This window comes from Hippocampus zosterae, chromosome 7 (genome assembly GCF_025434085.1).
Source record: "Hippocampus zosterae strain Florida chromosome 7, ASM2543408v3, whole genome shotgun sequence".
NCBI lineage: Eukaryota > Metazoa > Chordata > Actinopteri > Syngnathiformes > Syngnathidae > Hippocampus > Hippocampus zosterae.
Genome location: NC_067457.1, coordinates 22,864,047 through 22,879,303, shown reverse-complemented (window position 1 = coordinate 22,879,303; position 15,257 = coordinate 22,864,047). Strand labels below are relative to the sequence as shown.

General features: G+C 44.1%; 1 protein-coding gene across 1 annotated transcript; it reads right to left on the bottom strand.

The window, feature by feature from the left end:
• Positions 1–209: 209 nt before the first annotated feature.
• On the bottom strand, positions 210–12,435 carry eppk1 (epiplakin 1). Its single transcript, XM_052072649.1, has 5 exons — positions 12,267–12,435; positions 10,098–10,194; positions 3,153–9,731; positions 2,338–3,071; positions 210–2,004 (listed from the first exon to the last, which is right to left on the bottom strand). Exons 3-5 carry the CDS (start codon positions 9,723–9,725, stop codon positions 210–212), a joined length of 9,102 nt encoding a protein of 3,033 aa, XP_051928609.1. The 5' UTR covers positions 9,726–9,731; positions 10,098–10,194; positions 12,267–12,435.
• Between the last annotated feature and the right edge of the window lie 2,822 nt (positions 12,436–15,257).

Sequence of the window (15,257 nt, the reverse complement as noted above, 5' to 3'; positions counted from 1 at the left end):
AAAACAAGCATCAGTGCTCACATTCTTGTTTATTAGGTCATATTTTACAGGACAGACATATTAAAAATGCATTTTTTTTTAGTAGAACAAACTGAACAATTCCTGAGAATATCAGTATGAAACTAGGATGAAGTGTTTTGGAGCGAAAAAGAATAGTGCTCAACTCAGGACTATTTAAACAACAAAGCATAAAGACGTGAAAAGATGATTCATTTTTTAATCAAGGGGAGTAAACTCAATCCAGTGATGGGGTCTGTGATGCACCTTCCAAGCAGTTGGAGATAGGTGAGGTTTTCCTGTGTGTTGGGATCAAAAAAGCCCTTAGTGTCGTCACCCGAGTCAGAGAGAATCTGGTTCATTTCCTCGTCAAAGTAGCCTCTTTGATAAGCCACCTGCACATGGACTCTGTGGCTGTATACCGGGTCAATGATGCCTCCTGTTGCAATTTGAGCTTCCAGGAGACGGATTCCGTGATCTTTGACGATCAGGTCTTTCTTCAGGGCCTGGAATAGAGATATTGTTTTTTCCGTGTAAGGGTCTTTGTATCCTGTGACAGCTCGTTCTGCTGAGAGCAGCTTCTTTTGCCATTCGCTGCCAACCACTCTCAGGGCCACAGCCTCTTCCACAGAGAGCTTCTTGTTCTTGACTGGGTCGATGACAAAACCAGTGGCAGCTTGGGCCTCTAGCAGCACAAGAGACGTTCCGGGAGTCAGCAGGCCTCTGGACTTGGCTTCATAGATGCTCAGGGTCTCCTTGGTGGACTGCAAGTACACTCCTGCAATGCAGTTGGTCCCTTCTAGATACCGACGGACAGAGTCCATTTCACTTATTTCCTTGACTGTGATTGTTCCTGTGTTGAGGTCTTTGTAGAGGTCTTCATTGATAATTTTGGATTCAAGCAACTCTGCAGCACTGACGTCCTTTCGAATACCATGGAAGCTGTCGGTTTCTGTGACTGTGGTGGTGATGGTGGTCTTTGTGGTGCTCTTGTCAATGTTTGTTTCTGGGATTTGACGTATGATGGTTGATGAGGAGGTTGTGGTCGTGGTCTGCTGCTGAATGATCGTCAAGATGATTTCCAAAAAGCGTTCAATCGTGATAGTTCTGGACTTGTACTGTTGCACAAGCTCTCGCCTCTTCTCCTCAGTGATGTATCTGGAGTAGAGCAGATCCCACAGCGACACAGTGCTTCCCTGATACCTTCCACCTGCTCTGGTGGTCATTGTTGATTTCAGTATACATTTTGTGGCCTCGTCAACAAAGAAGTAGAACTCCCCTTTCTTCACAATAACCAACAGGCTGAGCCCAGTGATGGGATCGGTGATACACCTCTCGATCAGCTGGAGATAGGTGAGGTTCTCTTGTGTATTGGGATCAAAAAAACCCTTGGTGTCATCATCTGGGTCAGAGAGAATCTGGTTCATTTCCTCGTCAAAGTAGCCTCTTTGATAAGCCACCTGCACAGGGACTCTGTGGCTGTATACCGGGTCAATGATGCCCCCTGTTGCAATTTGAGCTTCCAGGAGACGGATTCCATGATCTTTGACGATCAGGTCTTTCTTCAGGGCCTGGAAGAGAGATATTGTTTTTTCCGTGTAAGGGTCTTTGTATCCTGTGACAGCTCGTTCTGCTGAGAGCAGCTTCTTTTGCCATTCGCTGCCAACCACTCTCAGGGCCACAGCCTCTTCCACAGAGAGCTTCTTGTTCTTGACTGGGTCGATGACAAAACCAGTGGCAGCTTGGGCCTCTAGCAGCACAAGAGACGTTCCGGGGGTCAGCAGGCCCCTGGACTTGGCTTCATAGATGCTCAGGGTCTCCATGGTGGACTGCAAGTACACTCCTGCAATGCAGTTGGTCCCTTCTAGATACCGACGGACAGAGTCCATTTCACTTATTTCCTTGACTGTGATTGTTCCTGTGTTGAGGTCTTTGTAGAGGTCTTCATTGATAATTTTGGATTCAAGCAACTCTGCAGCACTGACGTCCTTTCGAATACCATGGAAGCTGTCGGTTTCTGTGACTGTGGTGGTGATGGTGGTCTTTGTGGTGCTCTTGTCAATGTTTGTTTCTGGGATTTGACGTATGATAGTTGATGAGGAGGTTGTGGTCGTGGTCTGCTGCTGAATGATCGTCAAGATGATTTCCAAAAAGCGTTCAATCGTGATAGCTCCGGACTTGTACTGTTGCACAAGCTCTCGCCTCTTCTCCTCAGTGATGTATCTGGAGTAGAGCAGATCCCACAGCGACACAGTGCTTCCCTGATACCTTCCACCTGCTCTGGTGGTCACTGTTGATTTCAGTATAAATTTTGTGGCCTCGTCAACAAAGAAGTAGAACTCCCCTTTCTTCACAATAACCAACAGGCTGAGCCCAGTGATGGGATCGGTGATACACCTCTCGATCAGCTGGAGATAGGTGAGGTTCTCTTGTGTATTGGGATCAAAAAAACCCTTGGTGTCATCATCTGGGTCAGAGAGAATCTGGTTCATTTCCTCGTCAAAGTAGCCTCTTTGATAAGCCACCTGCACAGGGACTCTGTGGCTGTATACCGGGTCAATGATGCCCCCTGTTGCAATTTGAGCTTCCAGGAGACGGATTCCATGATCTTTGACGATCAGGTCTTTCTTCAGGGCCTGGAAGAGAGATATTGTTTTTTCCGTGTAAGGGTCTTTGTATCCTGTGACAGCTCGTTCTGCTGAGAGCAGCTTCTTTTGCCATTCACTGCCAACCACTCTCAGGGCCACAGCCTCTTCCACAGAGAGCTTCTTGTTCTTGACTGGGTCGATTACAAAACCAGTGGCAGCTTGGGCCTCTAGCAGCACAAGAGACGTTCCGGGGGTCAGCAGGCCCCTGGACTTGGCTTCATAGATGCTCAGGGTCTCCATGGTGGACTGCAAGTACACTCCTGCAATGCAGTTGGTCCCTTCTAGATACCGACGGACAGAGTCCATTTCACTTATTTCCTTGACTGTGATTGTTCCTGTGTTGAGGTCTTTGTAGAGGTCTTCATTGATAATTTTGGATTCAAGCAACTCTGCAGCACTGACGTCCTTTCGAATACCATGGAAGCTGTCGGTTTCTGTGACTGTGGTGGTGATGGTGGTCTTTGTGGTGCTCTTGTCAATGTTTGTTTCTGGGATTTGACGTATGATAGTTGATGAGGAGGTTGTGGTCGTGGTCTGCTGCTGAATGATCGTCAAGATGATTTCCAAAAAGCGTTCAATCGTGATAGCTCCGGACTTGTACTGTTGCACAAGCTCTCGCCTCTTCTCCTCAGTGATGTATCTGGAGTAGAGCAGATCCCACAGCGACACAGTGCTTCCCTGATACCTTCCACCTGCTCTGGTGGTCACTGTTGATTTCAGTATAAATTTTGTGGCCTCGTCAACAAAGAAGTAGAACTCCCCTTTCTTCACAATAACCAACAGGCTGAGCCCAGTGATGGGATCAGTGATACACCTCTCGATCAGCTGGAGATAGGTGAGGTTCTCTTGTGTATTGGGATCAAAAAAACCCTTGGTGTCATCATCTGGGTCAGAGAGAATCTGGTTCATTTCCTCGTCAAAGTAGCCTCTTTGATAAGCCACCTGCACAGGGACTCTGTGGCTGTGTACCGGGTCAATGATGCCTCCTGTGGCAATTTGTGCTTCCAGGAGACGGATTCCATGATCTTTGACAATCAGGTCTTTCTTCAGGGCCTGGAAAAGAGATATTGTTTTTTCCGTGTAAGGGTCTTTGTATCCTGTGACAGCTCGTTCTGCTGAGAGCAGCTTCTTTTGCCATTCGCTGCCAACCACTCTCAGGGCCACAGCCTCTTCCACAGAGAGCTTCTTGTTCTTGACTGGGTCGATGACAAAACCAGTGGCAGCTTGGGCCTCTAGCAGCACAAGAGACGTTCCGGGAGTCAGCAGGCCTCTGGACTTGGCTTCATAGATGCTCAGGGTCTCTTTGGTGGACTGCAAGTACACTCCTGCAATGCAGTTGGTCCCTTCTAGATACCGACGGACAGAGTCCATTTCACTTATATCCTTGACTGTGATTGTTCCTGTGTTGAGGTCTTTGTAGAGGTCTTCATTGATAATTTTGGATTCAAGCAACTCTGCAGCACTGACGTCCTTTCGAATACCATGGAAGCTGTCGGTTTCTGTGACTGTGGTGGTGATGGTGGTCTTTGTGGTGCTCTTGTCAATGTTTGTTTCCGGTATTTGACGCATGATGGTTGATGAGGAGGTTGTGGTCGTGGTCTGCTGCTGAATGATCGTCAAGATGATTTCCAAAAAGCGTTCAATCGTGATAGCTCCGGACTTGTACTGTTGCACAAGCTCTCGCCTCTTCTCCTCAGTGATGTATCTGGAGTAGAGCAGATCCCACAGCGACACAGTGCTTCCCTGATACCTTCCACCTGCTCTGGTGGTCGTTGTTGATTTCAGTATCAGTTTTGTGGCCTCGTCAACAAAGAAGTAAAACTCCCCTTTCTTCACAATGGATAGTAGGTTAAGGCCGGTGTTTGGGTCCGTGACACATCTTTCTATAAGTTGGAGATAAGTAAGGTTCTCTTGCGTGTTGGGATCAAAAAACCCCTTGGTGTCATCATCTGGGTCAGAGAGAATCTGGTTCATTTCCTCGTCAAAGTAGCCTCTTTGGTAAGCCACCTCCACAGGCACTCTGTGACTGTATACTGGGTCAATGATGCCTCCTGTGGCAATTTGAGCTTCCAGGAGACGGATTCCGTGCTCTCTAACTATGAGATCTTTTGTCAGAGCCTGGAATAGGGAAATTGTATCACCAGTGTAGGGGTCAATGTATCCTGTGACAGCTCGTTCTGCTGAGAGCAGCTTCTTTTTCCACTCACCGTCGACTACTTTCTGAGCCACAGCTTCAGCCACTGAAAGCCTCTTGTTGTTGACAGGGTCAATAACAAAGCCAGTAGCAGCTTGAGCCTCTAGGAGAATAAGAGACGTCCCAGGAGTCAGCAGGCCTCTGGACTTTGCTTCATAGATGCTCATAATCTTCTTTGTAGATTCATCTCTGACACCGGCTATGCAGTTTGTCGCCCCAAGGTACTTTTGGACGGATTCCATTTTGTTAACATTGTCTACAGTCACTTCCCCTTGTATAATTTGCTTGAAAAGCTCCTTCGATATGATCTTTGACTCGAAGAGCTGACTTGCTGAGACCTGCTTCCTCAGTCCTTTGAACTTTCTTTCTTTGGAGGAGACCTCTGTAATGATGACTGTGAGTATTTCAATCAACTCTTCAATTGTTATGGCGCCAATCTTATATTGTTCTATGAGCTGCTCCCTCTTCTTCTGTGATATGTATTCAGACAGCAACAATTCCCACAAGGTCACGTTTTTGTTTTGGAATTTTCCCACATCGATGATAACGGTTTTGTTTTTAAACTCCAGCTCTATTTGCTCCTTTGTGTGAAAAACATTTGATGTCTCCTCATGCAGTGGTATAAGAAGAAGGCCTGTTTTAGGATCTCTCTCACATCTCTCCATCAGCTCCAGGTAAGAGAGTTTTTCCTTTGTGTTTGGGTCAAAGTATCCCTTTGACTTTTCAGGGGTTGTCAGCAGGCCTATGAGTTGGTCATCCAGGAGTCCCCTTTTGACTGCAACATGCACAGGCAGCCTGTGACTCATGTTTGGGTCTACGATGCCGCCCGTTGCTATTTGTGCTTCAAGAAAACGAATGGCATCACTTCTTTGAATCAGTTGCTCATTCATCGCCTCAAACAGTGATATTGTTCTGTCGGTGTAGGGGTTTTTATAACCGGTGATGGCTCGCTCGGCCAACAGAAGCTGCTCACACACATCTGGCCCAATGACTTCCTCTTTTACAGCCTCATCAACAGCATAGAACTTGTTTGCGAGAGGATCAATGACCCATCCTGTACAAGCCTGCGCTTCGAGCAGTAAACGTGCAATGCCATCTGTCAACATATCTTCCGTTTTTGCGCTGTATATGCTGAGAACTGCTTGCGATGGATACACTTTAACCCCAGCAATGCTTCTTGATCCATTCAGGTATTGTTGCACGCGCTCACATTTGGTGACCTGTGCCAAAGTCACTTTGTCTTCCTGCACCTGTTTGAATGTGTCATTGTCGATAATACCAGAGTCCAGCAGTTCTTTGGCCGAGACTAGCTTTCTCAGACCCATTGTCATTTTGGGAGCTTCACTCTTCTCCAGTTTCTCAATGGTCGATATCACAAAGGTGGTGATGGTGTGTGTGGTGACCTTTCTTGTTTGGAATTTTTCTATCAGTTGATTTCGCTGGTCTTCAGTGAAGTAGCCAGAGTGGATCAATTCCCAGAGAGAAAATGATTTTCCTGCATAGCGTCCTAACGATATGTTCACTGTTGTCTCTTCAAAAATTTGCCTTATTTCACTGTCAGTGTACAGTCTCCCATTTATTTTTGGTGTGTTAGTCACTGGTAGGAGGAACAGTCCCGTTTCTTTATCTTTTACACACCTTCCCAACATCTCCATGTATGTCAGATTCTCTTTGGTGTTGGGGTCAAAAAAAACTTTTGTGTCATCACTTGGGTCCAACAGAATTTGATTCATTTCTTCGTCAAAATATCCTTTCTTGTAGGCGACATCAAGAGGTAAGTGAAGACACTTCAAGGGGTCAATGATACCCCCTGTTGCAATTTGGGCCTCCAGTAATCGAATGCCGTGCTCCTTCAGAATGAGATTATTTTTCAAGGCTTGGAAAAGAGAGATCTTTTGACCCGTGTATGGGTCAGTGTAACCAGTGACAGCCCTCTCCGCAGACAGAAGCTTTTCATACATTTGAGGACCAATTAACATTTCTCGAAGCGCTTGTTCCACTGTGAGCTTTTTGTTTGCCAATGGATTGACAATGAACCCCGTGGCTGCCTGCGCCTCTAGGAGGCAAAGAGCTGTGCCGGTTGTCAGGATGCCAGTTTTCTGTGCTTCGTAGATGCTCAGCTTCTGATTGGAGGGCTGCAGTATCACGCCGGCGACACAGCTCTTCCCTTGTAGGTAGGCCCTCACGCTCTCCATTTGCAACACATCAGTGCTGCTTAACGTTCCATCAATCAAGTTGCTGTAGGTTTTTTCATCCACTATTTTAAGCTCCAAAAGATCCACAATGGAAACCTTCCCTCTGAGGCCTTGGAAGCTGAGCTCCACTTGCTGTTTTATCTCCTTGCTCTCAATGATGATTAAAATCGACTCAATGATTTCCTCAATTGTGAGTCTCCTTGACTTGAAGAGTTTGAAGAACTCTTGTCTTTTATCCTCAGAGAGATACTCTGAATTGATGAGGTCCCAAAGAGTGGCATGCTTGCCCTTGAAGCGGCCATACCGCACAGAAACGACTGTTGTTCTGAACAATTCCTTCATGGCGTCGTCGATGTTGATTTTGTGACTTTTGCCTTTGAGTGGCAAGAGACAAAGTCCGGTACTGGGATCTTTGACACATCTGGCCATGAGCTGCAAGTAGGTGAGGTTCTCATGTGTGTTGGGGTCAAAAAAACCTTTGGTGTCATCACTGGGATCACTCAAGATCTCGTTCATTTCCTCATTAAAGTACCCACGCTTGTAGGCCACTTGGACGGGAATGCGATGGCTGTTCACTGGGTCGATGATGCCGCCAGTGGCAATTTGTGCCTCCAGGAGTCGAATACCGTGGTCCTTCACTATGAGGTCTTTTTGCATTGCTTGGAACAGAGAGATCGTGGTCCCGTAGTACGGGTCTTTGTATCCAGTCACCGCCTTCTCTGCAGAGCGCAGCTTTAGGCATAACTCAGGCCCAACAATCTTGGCTTTGATGGCATCATCCACCGAAAACTTTCTGTTTCCAATAGGATCGATGATAAATCCTGTTGCCGCCTGTGCCTCAAGTAAAATCAGAGCTGTTCCTGGCATCAGTTTGCCTTTCTTTCTGGCTTGGTAGATGGTCATGATCTGGGAGTCAGGAAGAAGAACACCCGCAATACTTTCTTTCCCCTGGAGGTACACATGTAGATTTTGATCCTCAACCACCTCCTTAACAGACTTCCTCCCTTTCTTCAGATCATCGAGGACGTCCTGGCTAATGATGTCGGCCTCAACCAGCTGTTTGGCCGTGACCGTTTCTCTGATGCCTTCAAAGATGACCTTGGTGTTTTTGACAGATGCCTCAATGGTTTCTAGAACTGTTGTGACAATCATCTCGATTGTGAACTTCCTTTCACGGTATTTGCGTATGATCTCTTTCCTCTGCTTTTCATCAAAGTAGTCTGACATCAGCAGCTCCCACAGCGATACCGTCATTCCCGCATACTTGCCACATGTCACTTTCACCTTCTTCTGTTTGAAGGCCATCTTCGTTTGGTATTCAATAAAGGCGAAGTTGAGTCCATCGGATTTGTCTCGAAGCGGAAGGAGGCAGAGCCCAGTGGAAGGATCTGTAACACACCTTTCTATCAGCTGAAGATATGTCAGATTCTCCTCTGTGTTTGGGTCAAAGAATCCCTTTGTGTCATCTCCCGAATCCTCGAGTATGGCTTTCATTTCTTGGTCAAAATAGCCTCTTTTGAAGGCCACCTCTGTGGGGAGTCTGTGGCTATGGATCGGGTCGATGATTCCCCCTGTGGCAATTTGCGCCTCCAGTAGGCGGATCCCGTGTTCTTTCAAGATGAGATCTTTGGAAAGTGCTTGAAAGAGCGAAATGGTTTCTTCGGTGTATGGGTCCTTGTATCCAGTCACGGCTCGTTCGGCGGAGCGCAGCTTAGCATAATATTCGGGGCCAATGAGCTTGTTTTTTACAGCCTCGTCCACAGTGAACTTTTTGTTTTTGAGGGGATCAATCATGAACCCCGTTGCAGCCTGCGCCTCCAGCAGAACTAGCGCCGTACCAGGCATCAGTATGCTCTGCTTCATGGCTTCATAAATGTTCAGTATCTGGTTGGATGAGAGTATCGCAATGCCCGCGATGCTGCCTTTCCCCTGAAGGTACTCTTTCACCGTCTCATTCAGCATCACTTCCTGGGTTGTGGTCTTGCCCTTCTGCAGTTTATCATATATTTCCTTGTCGATGATCTTGGACTCAAAGAGCTCTGCAGAGGAAATTCCCCGTCTCAACCCTTTGAAGGTGATGAAGATGGGGAGAAGAAGTAGACCTGTGTCAGCTTCCACAATGCACTGTTCCACCAGGGCTTTGTAGTTGACGTGCTGTTGTGTGCTTGGATTGTAGAACACCTTTAACTCTGACATCTGGTCATCCAGCAGACCTTTTTCATAGTAGCCTTTCTGGATAGCTGACTCCACTGTAATGTTTGTCTTCTCAATGGGATCAAACAGGCCGTGCGTGGCCATTTGCGCTTGAAGTAGTCTCAAACCGTAATCTCTGGGCACTAAGTCTTTTTGCATGGCTTGGAACACAGATATGGTTTGGTTAGTGTAAGGGTCTTCGTAACCAGTGACAGCCTTCTCTGCAAAAAGGAGCTTCTCCTTCAACTCAGGTCCGACGAGTTCCTCCTTGACGGCCTCCATGATTGGAAGTATTCGGTTCTTCACAGGGTCTACAACACCTACTGTGGCGGCCTGGGCTTCCAGCAGGGCCAGCGCGGTTCCAGGTTTAAGCAGACCTTTCTTCATGGCTTCGTATATGCTGATCTTCTGCTTGGACTTGCCCAGATAGACACCCGCCACAGGGCCATGGATTTGGGTGTGGCCACTTTGCTTCTCATTTGAATCAACAGACTCCATCTTGGCCTACGGTTTAAGGGAAACATTTGTATCAGAACTGTCAAACGGAGCGATTCTCAACTAAAAGATTGAGAGACAAAAGTATTGCATGAGCCCATTATGGAGAGGTAGTTAAAAATGACAGAGGGTTTTCAAAAGCCAAACGTACAACACAACTCGGAGACATTTTCCACAGTACTGTCTTGGAATTTACAGTCCATTCTACACATATATGGAGAATCTGGTTAATATATATTTTTTAATGAGATACAAGTTTAAATTGTTTTGTGATCATGTTTGGAATTCAATAAATTTGTATCTCAAATCATATTTTCCCATTAAAATGAATGAAAATTAAAATAACCACCTCAAAAAAAGTACAAAAAGACTTACCCTAATTCAATAGATGGGTTTCGTTTGGAGTATGTTGGCAGACTTGACGCTGGATCGACTTTTCAAAATCTCCAAGGTTTATGGTTCAATCACTCCCCTGCAGAGAGAAGGCATTCATTTCATCATTCAACCATCAGTTTCAGTTCATCATTTTCACATTAAACCATCATCGGAACACCTTTGTGACCTCCGTGATTACATTGCGACTTAAAAACAGCAGAGTTTCGGCATTACCCGCGAATGCTAATTTTGCGAGTCAAGTTGCCCTTCAAGTACTCGGTCCCATTTTGCCAAGGAGTCGCAAATTCAAAAGCCTCTGTCACTCTTTTGTCTTCCCGCTTTGTCTCAAGGTGTTCATTTCCCTCACCCGGCGTGATGTCATCACAATGAGAACCTACAGGTCAAACTGGCCGTGCGTCTGCACACAAAACACAAGTGCCTCTTGTTTGCGCAACAGCAGCTCGCATGTGCCCCCGGTTTAACAAAAGTGTTGCATGCTTCGATCATGATGGCTTTGTGCAAATTTACCCGAATCAAACACAACGTTCCGCAAGTGAGATTTCACTTTCGCATCAGACAGTCGTAAAGCTTTCACAACTGCAATAATTATAGACGCACATCACACAATCTTATCGCACCAATAAACTATTCTGTAGAATAATAACTGAATACAATTTTAGGCCTGAAAGCGATATACAAGTGTTCATGTTAAGATAGATGTCGACAATCTGGTTCTTTTTTTTACCATGTATATAAGGAACAATTCGTGTATTCATTTAATCATTGCATGACAGCAACTGTCATTGCCAGCGTTCCTTTTTACCGCAGGACAACTGGAAAGATTACAAAAGTTTCCAGTAAAGGCACTTCATTGCATGTCAACTTGTATCCGAGCACATTTCCAGAGCTGAAAACTGAAAAAAAAATGAGGTATCTCAAATGAATTAAGATGGACAGTCCGCCTATCAGTAATGAGATGTAGGTGAAGTATTTCTATTGATAGTTTTACTTAAGTAGGTGACATGATTCAAAATATCGTGCCGGAATATTTGAGGTGCCCGTTTACATTTTATGTTGAGTGCAGTATTGGGGGAGAAAAAAAAAATAATAATAATTACATAACATTTACGCTTCTCAAATGTTGAAATCTGATATCAGCATATTTTTTTTCCCAAATAAAAAGTTGAAGGTTTGTGTTCTACACCTCAATTGTGACTTGGCACTCAAGAGATAAAACTTGAGCTGAATTGAGGAAGACGGCCGGTGAGAGATCATGCGGATGAATGAATCAAATATGCAAAAGAAGGGATCGAAATTAAGCATTTGCGCCTCCCTTTTAGTGTCTGATGTTACTTCTGCGTGAACATGTTTGATGACAATTAAATAATGTCGGAAAACGTCTTCAAATACAGTCGTAAAAGAATGAAACAGTAATGTGAGTAATTACTTCCCTCTTCTCTCAATGCCGAAAAACAAAACCAAGCCGTTTAAGGAAAAAAAAAAAGGAACATGACTATTAAAACTGTGTTTCGTGTGATTTATGCATATTTCCTGCCATGTGGTAATTGACGTCTCACCTTCCTGTCTTTGTGAGTTACAAGTGTCGTGCAGCCGAGCGAAAAAAAAAAAATGTCTGGGAGCCACCAACGATGCTTGTCGCGTCGAATCAAAAGTCAACGGCCTCCAAGCTACAAAAAAAAAAAAAAAAAGTTGGAGATAGTCGGGGAATTCTCTACAATCCGTTCAGTAGATTCTCTCTTGGAAATAAATAAATAAATAATTGGAATTTTAAAAAAAGTCCATCCGAGTACGAGGTCACACTTTCTGTCGCTCCGCTTACCTTGCGTCCACAAGTCTCAACTTGTGAGATGTTAAGGAAGTTACGAGTGACATTTGTACAAGCAAGGCGAAAGGCGACTGAGTGTGGAATGTTTGCTGTCTCTTTTTTTTTTAAATCAGGGAGGGTGTTGGCTCACCAAGCAGGATATTGACATTTCACTATCAGTACCAGGAAAGAAACGAAAAATTATTTATTTATTTATTTGTTTTTTACAAGTGTCGAGTCAAATCGCACTTTTGACAAAATTATGCTTTCAGTTCGTTCTATCTACTGAGGCTTGACAGGAATGACCGGACGGGATAAGGCAAGAAGAAAAAAAAAATGCTCACTTGTTGCCGCAGCCTGGAGTGCGCAAAGTCCAACGTCAGCAGCCGATGTTATCCGGTGTAAGAGATTTTCCCAAGGTGCTCACAAAATCTCCTCGGAAGTCCAGCGGGGCAGCCGGATTTAAGAAGATTCCCGGTGGGCCAAGCCCCACCCCCACCTACGCCTCTGTGGAACTTCCTCCTCCCGGGGAGGACCTTGGGGCAGTCGAGACCCAGAGAGAATTCTTTTCGACTTCCTTTGAGCGTCCCCATTGTTCTCTGAAACAATAATAGCCCTGGGGAATGTGTAATTATGCCACAGGTGCCCTTTAAAATGACAGGAACACACCGTGTCAACTGTCAAATTTGGATTTGAAGATAACGGGTAGATGATTTACCTTGCGGTGGATCTTTGACTGCGGGTGGTTCCCAACCACTGAGCGACGCAGTCGGATGCAACTTAACTGCTTTGCAGTGTGCAGGGTTCTGCAACTTTTGTTACAGATGTAGTGGCCAATCAAAAACATCATTTCGCATCGGATGAGCTTTACAAACTTTTTAGAGTTAAAAAGTAACAAAATAACTAACCCCCCCCCCTCTTTTTATATACTGTATATATATATATATATTTTTAATGAAATAAAAATAAAGTTGATTTTCAAAAAATTAAAACTCACAGAAACTACATACAGTATTACATTAACCAAAATAACCTAAAATTATGGCAAAAATCTTCTTTTTCGTCTTTGTCAGTTATATCATACGTGAGCTTTCGGGGTACAATCAAAAAGGTTTTAATTTCGGTATTGCTGTTTGGCCAGAAGAAGGAAGGTCAAAGAGTCGTTTGAGAATTGTAGCTGATATACAGTACTTTCTTACAGAACACTAAATGCGTTTTTTTTTTTTTTTTTTAAATCTGGCACTCTAATACTTCATATATCAACACACTAATTTTTTTGAAAAACAAACAAAGCTGCCCCCAAAAACAATTTAAAAGTAAGTACATTTTTAAAAAAATGTCTATACAAAATAAAAACTTACTGGAAAGAAACATCCAAAATATCCAGCACCTATCAGAATAAAAAATGTTTCCGGGTAGAAAGTGAGATCCCATCAGTCACACCAATAAAGTGCTGTATATCCAGTTTCACTTGTTAGTTAGATTAGATCTAGAATTACTTTTTGACCTATGGCTAAAAAGCAAAGTGTGGAGAGTTTCTGTCACTCAAATGCAAGAGTACAATCCATCAGTTCAAGTTTACTCTCCAACTAAACATCAAACAAAGAGAATTACAGGTCTATTGAAAACAACCACATCCCGTTGCCGATTTAGCTTAATGCTAACAAACAATGCAGAGCGCCACTAATGGGCTCACGAATCTAGCAACATTGCGGTACTTACAGGTCTAACCCTTTACTCAACGGACATCTGAATACAGATGGCAGAGCAATGCATGTCGACAGACAATGTCACACTCACAGGTCATATATTTATTTTTTATATAGGTACTATCGGGTTTATTTATTCATTTTATTTTTTTGCCAAGCGCCAGTTCAGTAGCCTGTTTTTTTTTCAGAAAAAAAAATAAGTGTCTTGGCTCAAGGGTTGGGCAACATTGTTTTACAGCATAGCAGCGGAGATGTGAAATCTTATCTGTTATGGGTAACCACGCACACAGGCGCACACATACACATGAACATGTAGACACACGATGCAGTTTTACGCATAGACAATTAAAAAAAAAAATCACCAAAGAAGTCATTACTTAGATGATGATGCATGGAATGAAATTTAATGGCTTTAAATGACTGGCAAGTTAGGACTTTTACTTGCGCTTCGTCACGCTTGAATTCCATTACATCATGAGCAAGCAGGAACTTTAGCGTAGGTGTCGCATTCCGATTAGATAAGCGGCAATTGTTTTGTGCGGGTGTGTGCTCAGCACCCAGATTGATTTGATCTTCAGTTAAACCATGCAATAACTGTTTTTTATGGCCAAAACATTTAACGTGCCGAGATAAGAGTTTAAAGTGCAAAATGTGGTTAGCGGAGAAAGCACAAAAACGACTTGAGGATGCTGTACCACTCCAGAACTGTAGGTGGCAGTAATTACAAAACAGGGAACTGACAGCTCCACTTGGCCAAAAAGCAAATGGATTCGAAAGGGAAGGGAAAAAAAAGACAATCCTTAGATCTCAACAAAATATAATGAAACTTTGTTGTTTCTTTAATCAACACCCTAAAATTCTTAAAACACCGACAAACATTGAATATTTTTTTTTCTTGAAAAATGAGGGGATAGGCAGACAAAATTACAAAAAAAAAACAAAACACGACGATCAAATATGCAAATGAGCGATTCAAGCAAGTATGCGGAGGTTGGCTGTTGTCAAACTGTCATCTTGTGGATGGTGGTAGGTACTAACGGCATTTATACGCCCGACGTCATTTGTTGTCATCGCTTGCTTTGCCACGCATATGCGCCAACCGGCTCACAGCAAATAAATATGAGCCTACCGTGTGTTTGGGGGCGATAATAAAGCCTTTTAGACCGTTCATGGTGAAATCTTATTGAGTAGAATCTTCCTCGGCTCTTTCGCCCACCCCACTTCCGTGGGAAATAGTTCTCGTTAGTAATTTTGCGATCTAATTAACGACAGCTGGGTACAAGACTCAGGGGCGCGACTTTTTTTTAGGGGTAAAATGGCGGGTCAGAAAGCGGTTCCTCCGAGGTGACGTCAATCAATCCGGTTGACTCACAAGCGAGTACGATTTTGAATTGAAAGCCGACTCATCGGATTTACCTCATGATGAAGTCATGTTGCTAGAAAGGAGAAGGAGTGGCATCCGCAGGGAGGTTTTTTTTCGAAGGTCACTGGTTTAAGTGGGAACAGGCTCAACCAAAACACAAGCTCACCTGAAATCACAGCCAACACATTTACAACGCATAAAGAAAACAAACGAAACACATTAAAAGATTACTGCAAATCCACAATAGTAAAATTTAAATAGAA